General features: G+C 35.2%; 1 protein-coding gene across 1 annotated transcript in view; it reads right to left on the bottom strand.

Annotated features, from left to right (window-relative positions):
- The window catches only part of SPINK5 (serine peptidase inhibitor Kazal type 5), a 73,896-nt gene that overhangs the window by 27,096 nt on the left and 34,500 nt on the right, over window positions 1–12,300 (bottom strand). Inside the window, exons 12-18 of the mRNA XM_002816050.3 lie at window positions 11,354–11,435; window positions 10,064–10,191; window positions 9,209–9,290; window positions 8,733–8,860; window positions 5,632–5,680; window positions 3,477–3,604; window positions 1,802–1,886 (exon numbers count right to left, since the gene is read on the bottom strand). Coding sequence (XP_002816096.2) covers window positions 1,802–1,886; window positions 3,477–3,604; window positions 5,632–5,680; window positions 8,733–8,860; window positions 9,209–9,290; window positions 10,064–10,191; window positions 11,354–11,435 — 682 coding nt within the window. The remainder of the gene's footprint in view (window positions 1–1,801; window positions 1,887–3,476; window positions 3,605–5,631; window positions 5,681–8,732; window positions 8,861–9,208; window positions 9,291–10,063; window positions 10,192–11,353; window positions 11,436–12,300) is intronic.

Raw genomic sequence — 12,300 nt, 5'->3', positions numbered from 1 at the left:
GCCACTAAAGTGTGCTAATTTGTTATCGCAACCATGGAAAACTAGTATAGAGTTTTTAATTTCTTTGAAGAAAACACATAGAGGCAACTATAAGTTATAATAAAATGAATAATATAACTGAAATATTTTTTAAATTGTTGGCATAACAAGTAATAGAGTTATTAAGTATATTGCACAAATGGGAAAATCTTTAAGGAGCAGTTAACACACAGTCTGAGCCATGAAAAGTGGCCAGAATTTTGGTAGACAAGAGGGATATTCTGACTGTGAGTAATGGCATATAGAAGGTAAAGTTCATTGTATGTTGAAGAATTGGTGAACTCTCCAGTGTGGAACACCCCAGTGGACAATGAGATTAGACCAATAATGACATTAACAACAATAAATATAATATTACAGAGTGACTACTTAAGATATGTGTGACACTGTGCTGTTATACATTAATAAGTTTCTTGGGACTTCATAAAAATAATATACATAATAATAATGTCCTTATCTTATAAGTGAGAAAGCTAATATACGAAGATGTTAACTGTAGGACCTTACTGGTAGGGAAATGAAGCAAGAATTTGAACCCTGACCGTCTGAGCCTAGAGTCTGGTTTTTTAACCACGTTGTTTTTGTGACCACATGATAGAAAGCCATGAATCAATGCTTGGGATGTCCAAGAAACCAAAAGGGGCAGTATAACCGGTGCATGGAGAACAATGTAGAATAATAGGAAATGTGACCTATGAAAAGTGGCAGGGATCAGACCATGTATGGCACTTCCAGACACTACATGTGTCTTGATTTTTACTTTGAGTGAGATGAGAAGCCACTGGGTAGCATGACCTGCCTTATGGTTTTAAATAATTACTTTGGCTTAAGAGTTGAGAGTAGATTATAGAGAGCAAAGGTAAGAGCAGTAGAAATGAGCTCTTCTAAATCACAAAAGGACAAAAGAAAAGAATAATGAGGACCTAAGGCATAGTCTGCAGGAATAATACAAATGGCAGAAGCGTGTAAAATCTAAAGTGCATCATGGCCTTAAAGCCAGAACTTTTGGTTCAATTCTTGGTTCTCAAGTTACTAACTACATATAATTATAATTATATATGATATTATTTGTATCATATAATGTTTATGTTAATATATAGTAAATAATATATCAGTATATAATTGTATTATATGTAACTAATTAAATATATTTCTTAACTTCTTAGGTCAGCTTCCAAGTCCTCTTCTATAAAATACAGATAATAATATGTCCCTTCAATGGCTACTACAAATATCAGTCATAAAACTTTATGCCATGATGCATACAGTAGCAAAGAATGTACAATTATCATTGTTATCACTATCATGTGAGATGTTAAAGAATGCAAACTCAAGACTCAGAGATGCTTTTATCTCCTCAAAATCTCACAGATAATTAAGTGGGATCCCTAGTTGTTGCTGTTTTTAAGGTAAATATTCATATTCAAAAGTGTACTTGAGAAAAATCTGAACATCTATCTCTATTAGTCTGCATTCAGACAGTAAGATAACAATCTATATATACTTCTTTCTTAGGTAATATCATTGACACAATAGGGGAGAAAATGGTGATTGATCTCTCTACTGCACAAGCAATTAATAGATTTAGTGTGAATAAATTGAATAAAGAAAGGGGAGTACTCTTGTATATGGGGAGCCAAACACATTTTCCCAGTTTGCAAAGAAACTAAGAATACTGGAATGAGGAGGAGGGAATAGGAGCCCTCCCTAGGGAGAGTGATCATTGAATATTTATGTGGATCTGATGATCTCAAACAACTACCTGAACTGCTTCTCTCTTAACTTTTTCAGCCTCAACTTTCCCTTTTTCTTCTTTATTATTTTTCTTCTCTTCTTCTTCAAGTTTGCTGTAATAGAAAAAGAAGATACAGGCTGAATATGATTCCCTACTCTTTTTGGTAGTACATTTTTAAAAGGAATGAGGATCTTCCAAACCAATAGTCAGATTCAGTCTTCAATACAAATTTATCTAGTCTGAGAGGTGCTTTTGCTTTGACCAATAGTACAGATAAATTTAGCTGTTTACATTCCCCCTCTAAAGAAGAATAATTATAAAACAAGCACGCATCTTTATCAGTCTGTGGCCCTCAGGTGATCTTATTTTTTGTAGGTCGCTAATTTTAATTAACATTCTGAATAAAGCTACAATTGTCTTGATTTTATTTTACTGGTTAAACTTTTCCTCTCCAAGTAACTACCACATCCGTGATAAAAGCAAAGGGTGATGCTAAGTCAGATGATGGGCTCAAAATCATAATAAACCATGCTTTACTTTAAACTAAAAATTTTAAATATTATTTCAATGGAGCTAATATTGAAGTTGAAATTCAAGGTTTGGATTGCAGTAGTGATTTAAGTCCAATTAGATTCAACTGCTAATCTTTGGGGGTCGAACACAAGCCTAATATTCTGGTATTCTTGCCATTTTCTACTGACATATAGCATGTTAATGCTGGAAAATCCTTAGCATTTACTACATTTAGTCATTACCACAACACCAGCAAATTGAACGGGTGAGAGAAAAACCCTGGCTTCTTGAATTTCAGGCTACTTTTCTTCTAGTGCTCTACTCTGTCAACCTCTCCTTTTAGGGAATTGTAGGCATCCACTTAAGGTTGGATCAAGACGTGAAAGTTAGGAGACATTAACTTTGCACCTCAGCAGGTATTATTTAAATAAGTGTTTTTCTCAGCATTTATTTTAGGATTAAGTTCAGGAACAGATTAAGAGCCTAAAAAGGAGGAGAATTAGAAGTGATAATAATTAACTTCTATATTGTCCCACACGATGGAGCTGTGGTCACAGGCTTACCTACACCACTCAGCAAAACAAAGGCCTTAGAAGGCCGTGAACCTGACTTAACAAGGAGACATTTTAGTAAACATTTAGGGCATGAGCCTGTTTCCTAAAGGTTTTACTCCACACTAAATCACTTACGAATGTTTGCATTATACAGTAATGTCCTTGAAAGGATAAATAACAATCCTCCCTATTCCATTTATTGTTCAGGCTATTTTAATAGTCTTTATGTACTGACCCCACAGACCTCCATCCAGCTGGCTTCTCCTTAGCTCCTATCTGAATAGACTAACAAATCATAAAATGTCAGGAGTGGGAAAGACATCAAAAAGATCATCCAATCCAAATCATGAAATTTCTGCTCTTGCTTTTTTTACAAATGAAGATTATCAAGTGTTAAAAAAAAAGCATTAAATTGAGCCTTTTCCCTTGACTTAATTGAAAAATAGAAGGATAATTGAATAAATAATAGTATTGTCACTATATGAGTCAATATTACTTAATGTCTTATCCATCTGCTTGTAAACCTTTCTAACATATAACTCACAGTCTATACTCTACACATGCATGAAGGATCTGAGACTCAGGGGCGATCATGGATGAAGAAATTCAGTGGGAGAGATGGGGTGGACACTCACAACACACTGGCACACATGGCACACTTGTTTCCATGCATTTTGCCATCTGGGCCACGGACAGGATTATGCTCCCTGGTGCATATAAGTGTTCCATTCCTCACTTGGTCCCGAAATTCACTGCAGATTTCCTAGGTAATGAAGAAAATATTTTCTCAGAGTAGTTTTCTATCCTTCCTGCATCTTTTCCTATTATGAGGAATACATAACGTAGAGTAAAAAGTAAAAAGAAAAGTGATAACACATAGTAGTAAATCAGTAAGTATTTACAAAGCTTCCAACATCAACTCAGAATTGTCCTGTCATTATAGCAGATCTGAAAATATTTATCATCAAAAACATACGTGTGTGTTGTGTTGCACACCATGGTCTATAAAAGCTAGGAAAGATCAGAGGTGGGAAGATTCCATAGTCAGGCTTAGATGAGAAGCCTTCCTGGAGGAAATGAGAATATTGCTTACCTGTGATTTGTCTTTAGGGGTCTGAGAAAGAAGAGAAAAAACATGCTTAACCTAAGAAATAAATATATGTTTTGTCCAGGTATGGTGGCTCACACCTGTAATTCCAACACTTTAGGAGGCCACCGCAAGAGTGCTTGAGCCCAGGAGTTCAAGACAAGCCTGGACACAATAGCAAAACTCTGTGTCTACAGAAAAATTCAAAATAAAAAAATAAAATAAATTGCCAGGCATGGTGGTGTGTGCCTATAGTCCCAGCTACTTGGGAGGCTTAGGTGGGAGGACCACTTCAGCCCAGGAGTTCGAAGTTGTAGTGAGCTTTTGATCGCACCACTACACTACAGCCTGGGCAACAAAGTAAGACCTGACTCAGAAATAAATAAATAAATAAATAAATTTTAAAAGACATATCTTTATAAATAGAGAAGAGAATAAGTCTGATCCCTGGAGAAACTAACATATTTCTGGGAGTAAATTGATTTTAAAAAATTAAATACTAGGAATGGGAGATGTGGATTTGAAGCAAGGGGATAACAATAGGACTGGAGAGAAGGAGGAATATGTTAATACCACTGGAAATATCTAAGAGGATTTGGCAGCTGATCAAACATAATGGATGAAAACACATTTTCAATTCTAAATGATCAATGAAAAGATAGTTTCACCTAGTAGAAACACTTATTTTAAAAAAAAAAGGTCAGTAGGAAGGTAAATTTTAAACTGTGTCAACTTTTCCCCAAGTAATGATGAGGTTTGTACTGTGGCTACTGTTAAGAAATAGAATGAACAGGCTGGGTGCAGTGGCTCACACCTGTAATCCCAGCACTTTGGGAGGCCAAGGTGAGTGAATCACTTGAGGTCAGGAGTTTGAGACCAGCCTGGTCAACATGGTAAAACCCCATTTCTACTAAAAATAAAAAAACAAAAATTAGCTGGGCATTGTGGCACATGCCTGTAATCCCAGCTACTAGAGAGGCTGAGGCAGGAGAATCACTTGAACCCGGGAGGCAGAGGTTGCAGTGAGCCGAGATCTGCGCCACTGCACTCTAGCCTGGGCAACAGAGCGAGACTCCATCTCAAAAAAACAAAGAAAGAAAGATAAATCTTGTATGTAGCTATTATATGAGAATAATTCAACATCTCCACACAGATAAATTTAACTCTGCTATGTATAAAATTATAAAAGCATGGAGAGTGGACTAAAAATAACTGGAAAGTCAGAGGCCCTACTTAATAATCTTAATTGGGTGCAAGAAAACCACCACTTGCTCCATAGCTGGGTGGTAACAAAGCTCAAATACGATAATATATGTGCTTTCATTTTGTAAATTGGAATGAGATCTTATACTCTCTATTTGAAATAACAGAGATATGAATAATGTAAATTGAAATTAGTAAATGGCATAAGCTAATACTCTAACAACAGAAATCTAATAAAAGCCAAATATGGGGAAAATTCCTTACAAAAAGTTAACATTCCACATTTTATTAAATAAACCTCAAAATTTGAATAATTGTGAAATAAAATTGGTACTCTGGACACTTCTAATCAAGACCCTTTTTGTTCAGGTTAAAAATGTTCTTCATTTATTTCAGGCATGAAAATTAAACAGAAAACATTTATTCTAATGGGATAAGTAAAGAATTATAAAGAAATGAAAAATGTCAGGGCACAGCATCAGCATTCCTGAGAATATTACCTTTGCAGCTTCTCTTTTAGCCTTTGCTTTTGCTCTTTCTTCTTGTTGACTGTAAGAAACCGAAAAGAAAAAGAGAGAAGAAATGGATCTTTTTTTTTTTTTTTTTTTTTTTTTTTTTTTGAGACGGAGTCTGGCTCTGTCACCCAGGCTGGAGTGCAGTGGCGCGATCTCGGCTCACTGCAACCTCCACCTCCCGGGTTCAAGCAATTCTCCTCTCTCAGCCTCCCGAGTAGCTAGGATTACAGGCACATGCCACCATGCCCGGCTAAGTTTTCTGTATTTTTAGTAGAGACGGGGTTTCACCATGCTGGCCAGGCTGGTCTCGAACTCCTGACCTCATGATCCGCCCGCTTCAGCCTCCAAAAGTGCTGAGATTACAGGTGTGAGCCACCGTGCCCAGCCAGAAATGGATCTTAATATAGTAGACTAGATCCTTAACTTTCATAGCTTGATCATTTATTGTTTTGACTATTCTCAAACACTGCCAAATATCCACCCATAGTAGTTTATATTTTATTAGACAATAAACAATTATGATTCACTCTACCTCAAGAGAATGGTGTGCAAGAGAAAGCCCCTGAATTAGGGAGTAAACCTGTTTAACTTCCCAGTATATGTACTGCAATAGTACTTTCTTATTTGCTGATTCTTTTGCATGTGTGATTACTCTTTATGGAGAGGTAATATTTATCTTCTGAGAGGCAGTGTAGCATGGTGGTTAAGAGGAAAGACTCTGGAGCCAAATTCTGTAAGGAAGACAAGAAGTACCTTAACCTCTCTGTGCCTTCCTCATCTTTAAGTGTGTGTTTAGGAGGAATAGAAGAGGTAATAAAAGTACCTTTCTTATTGGAATGTTAAGAGCATTAAATGAGTTGTTACATGTAAAGCAATTAGAACAGTACCTGGTACAAAATAAAATAATTGATATAATTGTTATAAGAGATTGACATAATCATTATTGTCATTATTGAAAGGAAACTTTCCTTCCAAAACTAGGCATATGATGGAAATGAAGTGAAAGTGATAGCTGTTACATTTTGGATAACTAAGAGTGTTGCAAATTGAGCTTGGTGGATTGGATCTACAGCATAATTGGATATATAACACAAATAGTTCAAAATGTAGAAAAAAATTACATAATTTGTGAAAACGTTTTAATGTATCCCAATCAACAAAACACTTGCACATAGATCAAACTAAAACTTTTTTAAAAATTTAAAAGACTGTTTTCACATGGTATGAAAGTGTGCAAAAATTAACTATGGAGGGTAGAATAATTCTCAAAAAAAAATCAATCACCTTTGTTAACATATCTATAAAACACGAGGTGATAAAGCTTATTTCTTTTCAATAAAGAATTTATATACTTATGAAATAAACTGACTAAAATAGATCCAAGATTATCGGATTGTTCATACGTCCGTATATGAAAACCGACCTAACCTTTATCACGAGACTAAGTTGACTAAAACATTTAAGCAGCATTTTCTTTCCCCAATGGAAAATTGCCAGAGGAGGCAGCAAAGATGACCACTAAGTGGGAGAATTAGTTTCTTGCTACTGAAAGATTAATGTAAGGGAGAACAAAAAACAGGTTGAAAGGCTTTGCTAAGTGATTATACCCCACAACAAGAAATACATTAACTTTTTCTTCATCTATAAGTCCCATATCCTGTCCTGACTTTTCCATCATTCTCAGCTGTTCTGGGCCTTAGTTTTGTTTTCTGTTTTGCTTTTTGTCTGATTTCATCTATTTCATATGGTTGTTGTGAAGATTAAATGAGATTAGGTAACAAAGCTCTTAGCAAGTGTCATATGATTATATACATTCAACAAACGTTTGTTGTGATAATTATATGGTCATCATCTTAACTTTCCTCCTAATAGATTTTTAGTGCTCCAAGCCTCAAATGCTATGAGAAAATATGCTGGAATATATTGCTTTCTATATGAGAAGACTAAATAAATTAAGTCCTTTCTAAGATTCTTGGCACATGGGAAATAAAATGGGGTATTTTTTTAGTCAAAAATCAAGAGTTTAAGAAAAGCCTAGTCACATTTTTGAAGGGCTGGCCATACCATGACATTTATCCTAAAGACCTATTTTAGGCACCCTATAAATAGGCTCCCAACTCCTACATAATAAAATCTCCATTTGTCTTTCTCTACTTTATTACAAAGTCAGTCTTCATCATGAACCCAAATCTTTCTTCCTATAGGTCTTTTCCATTTTAATTATATTCCTTAACATCACTTAGAATAAGTAGGAAGATAGTGAACAAAAAATCTCATAAATTGTCCATGCATTGTAATATTTTATGTGTAATCATATGTATTTCCTATTTCATCTGATAATGTTTTCATAAAACTAAAAGCAATTAGTATAATTATCATGAAGTATTCTCTTCTCTGGGTGAATGATTCTAGGTTACTTTTTAAATGTCATAAAAGAAATTATTCTGCACCTCACTTTTTTAAATTGTGTTCTTACTTGACAAATAATAATTGTACATATTAATTGAATTCAGTGTGATGTTTTGGTATATGTATACATTGTGATGATTAAATCAAGCAATTTATATAGTTGTCTCATGATACTTATCTTTTTTGGGAAGGTGTAAGGACATTTATAATTTACTTTTTAAATATTTTTGAAATATATGATACATTATTATTAACTGTAGTCACCATGCTCTCCAATACATTCCATAAACTTATTCCTCCTGCTTAACTAAAACTTTGCACCCTTTGATTAACATTTCCTCATTCCCAACCCTCACCCTTCCCTACTCCCATTCTCTTGTAAGCACCATCCTACTCTCTACTATGAGTTAGCTTTTTTTAGATCCCACATATAAGAGAGATCACACATTATATGTTTTTCTGTGTCTGGCTTATTCTGCATCTCTTTATATCATAATAGAAAGCCCTCCACTTGTTTTATTGTTGCTGTTGTTTGTTTTTAGTCCATTTAAATATGACACCCAAAACTGAATGCTACACTAAAGAAGAAAATGCATTATTCACAATGGTTTGAAAACTTCCCATGGAAATTCCCACTGCTCAATCCTCAGATGCTATGGGGCTACTGCCCTACTCACAAGAAGGCCTCACACATGGAGCAGGTGTTGCCATGCATTTGCCCATCTGGGCCCTGGATGGGGTCATTCTCTCTGGTGCAAAAAAGCCGTCCGTTGTTCCTGGATTTGCGGTATTCACTACACAACTCCTGTGAAATTGAGGCAGGAAGTTGAAAGTGTTGAATATAGGTTGAATCAGATTGCAAAAATAGCTAAAGCTTGTACTTCTTTTCTTAAACAAGGATTAGCAATTGGCTTATTTTAGAATGATTAAATTTGAAGGCATGGATTTTTTAAGTGATAAAAACAATGAACCCATCAACCAAGAAATAGTCATATATGCACATGTATAACTGCACACATGCAAACACATATGAAAACACAAACGGTACAATTGTTTCATACAATTTTAAGGAATGTACGTGTTCCCTGAACATGATCTGTGGATCCTCAGGGCCATATCCCTCTGAGTTGTTGGAGGAGATAGATACACTCACCTCAAAGGAAGCTGTGCTCTTAGATTGTCTTTTGTTTCTTGATTCACCTTCCTTCTTTTTCTTTTCTTCTTCTTCTGCTTGGCTACAAAAGGATGGTTAAGAAGAGATAAGTAAAAATCATAGAATCACCATATTAGAAGTGATCTCAAATGTAATTTAATTTTACACTTAACAACGATTAAATTGTTTTAATGTGATGTGCCTAACCCTGTGCTTACACTGTGAAATCCTCACAATTGCATTACAAAACTACTATTATATCCCCAATGTACAAATAAACTGACAGACGGAATGCATAACTCACCTGAAGATGTAGAAATAATAAGTACAGACTTCGTATTTAAACCCTAGTCCAGAGGTGGTTTTCTAAATTTCCAGTGCTCATTACTGTATCTCTAATGACTCCCAAGCCTTTGCTTTAATCTGCCTGTAAAGTCTGTACTTATATCATCCTTGGAATTCCATGGTAAATCATCCATCTTTGAAATCCTCAAACTGTTAGGAAGTTCTTCCTGGCATCCAGTTGGAACCTGTCTTCCAGGGCTTTCATCCTTTGGCCCATTGGCCTCACTTTTATTCATGGAGATAAGCTAGAACTTGTCCTGTTTCCACACTTAAAAAACAAAACTACTTGAATATTTCAAGATTATGACTTTCTCCTTGCTTAAGTGTGAAGTCTTAACAATCTTCAAAGGACATGGATTTTCAAATACATGTCTCCAATCAGACAGTTTCTCTAAATATGCTTTAATTCTTTCATTTTTATGTTGAAGTGGCCCTCCCATAATTGAACATGGAAATGAAATAGAAAGAACAAAATCATTCCTCCGTGTTCCCAGCTGCAGTGCTACTCACAAGAAGACCTCACACATGGAGCAGGTGTTGCCATGCACTTTCCCATCTGGGCCCTGGATAGGATCGTTCTCTCTGGTGCAAGCAAGTTTTCCGTTCCTCACAAGCTTTCGATATTCACTGCAAATCTCCTGCCGAGATAGAAGAAGTAAGTTGGCCATATATTTCATTTCTTCTTAAAGCAGAAGGTTCAAACATCTACACTGGCAGAAACTAATGTTATATCTCCTTGAGCTGAGGATTTTAATTGTGTTTTTCTCAAATGTAAAATTCAATTCAACAACAAGAAAAACATCATATGCTGAGAGATAGGAAAAAATAAAACATAGCACAATATCCTGATATAATACAAGCAATATATAAGCAAATTCCACTATAAACAGAATAAAATGAGTACAAACATACAGGGTACAAGAAAATCTGAGAACTCAGAGGAAACCAGGGAAGGTGTCAGGGAGCAAGAACAATTTAGGTGAGACTGTGGAAGTGTAAATAGGATTTGACTAGGCAAAAAAAAATGAATTGGGAAATACGCACACAGGTTTATGAAAATAAAACTAGCTGAAAAACACAGGTAGGAAAAGACATGGCACATAGCAGAGCATGATTTTCTGAATGGAGATAAGGATAAAAATAAGAGGAGAGATAACGGGATTAAAGCGTATCCTGTATTTGATGATGAGCTGCTTATGGGTTTTAAGCAGAGCAATATCATGATCTTATTTACATTTTGAAACATTACTCCAGCTATGTTAGGGAGACTGGTTGGGCAGGGGAAAGGATAGAATCCAGAGTGAAAATTAGGAGACTTTTATCATGAAAACCATTGGTGATGATAACTGAGCTGAGGCTTTGGAAACTAATATTGTAATATTTCAGGAATAAAAATCATGCTTTGGTGGAGGAATCAAGGTATTTTTTATCTCAAATTAGACGTGAAATATCAGAAACTCATATGTAGAAAGCATACATGTAGAATTTCTCTGGAAAGTAGTTAGCAAAAGCTAACAGTCTATAAGTGATAAAAGTAGAAGTAGAACTCAGTTTTTCAGCTTTTAAACAATTTTTTTTTTTTTTTTTTTTTTTTTTTTTTTTTTTTTTTGCAGAGTTAGTTTAGTTTTGAATCAGCAAGAACGGATCAATCTTCCCATATAATTCATCTCAATACCATCCCCAGATTGAAGAGTTAAGATATTCTGGGGAATGCTGCAGGGCAAAATCTCACCCTTTAGGCTCTTAAAATTTGTTCAAATTATAGCACCAAATAGGATTTATTGGATGGATTCCACTCACTGCATATGAGGTTGCTTTTCCAGATTCTCTTTTGTTTCTAGCTTGTGCTTCAGCCTTTTTCTTTTCTTCATTTTCTGCTTGGCTGAATAAGAGGGAAAAAGAAGCAGATCCATTAGGAACAAACACATGCCATGATTTCTCCACATCCTTGCACTGTCAACTGTTCTCCCTCCTTAGAGTGGAACAATTTTGTCCCTTTATCACTGCATATCAATGAGAAGCAACAAAATATCCTCCCAGATAGTATGGTGCTATGATTTTTTCATAATGTCTGTTTAATGTTGAAAGAAAGACAGCAATAGTGGATCTGGGAAACTTGCTTTCTGTAAATTAGTTTTCTTGCCCATAGTAAGAAAAGGAGCATCATCAATGTTCATAACAGAGGCACCAAAACTAAAATCATGGTGGCATAACCTGAAGGCTGAAAGTGACCTTAACAAAGTACATCTACTCATCCCCTTGTTAATCAGAGAAGATGAGAGGTAGAGGGGGCCTTTGCTACATCTCAGGATATGACTACAACCAAGGTCTCCTCCCTCAAGACCACGGTCTATCTACCACACCATGTGTACCCTAGCTTTGCTTTCAACTTAAATATTTTGCTTACTTATAGCTGTTTCATCTAAAGGACAAGATGTGAAAAAAAAAACCACAATAATTTCCATATACTGATAAAACAAGCCTAAATTTGCTTTGTACAATGAAATTGCACAGTATGTACAGTTAACTGATATTTCAACCATATGTAGTTGTCAATCAAAACAAAAAAAGCCATAGATTCTAAATATAAGTTAAATACTTAATTTGAGCTCAGCCAAATAAAGAGCTATCATAAATTTTGAAAGAAAACTGTCCATTCTAACTTATTGAGAAATGTTGCATTACATAAAATAATACCCATTGTAATTTTATAGGAGTTTAGTGTTGTTTCATGGGAATTTTGACTT

This window comes from Pongo abelii, chromosome 4 (assembly GCF_028885655.2).
Source record: "Pongo abelii isolate AG06213 chromosome 4, NHGRI_mPonAbe1-v2.0_pri, whole genome shotgun sequence".
NCBI classification, from domain to species: domain Eukaryota; kingdom Metazoa; phylum Chordata; class Mammalia; order Primates; family Hominidae; genus Pongo; species Pongo abelii.
The sequence above is the reverse complement of the archived record's forward strand: the minus strand, read 5'-3'. Positions and strand labels throughout refer to the sequence as shown.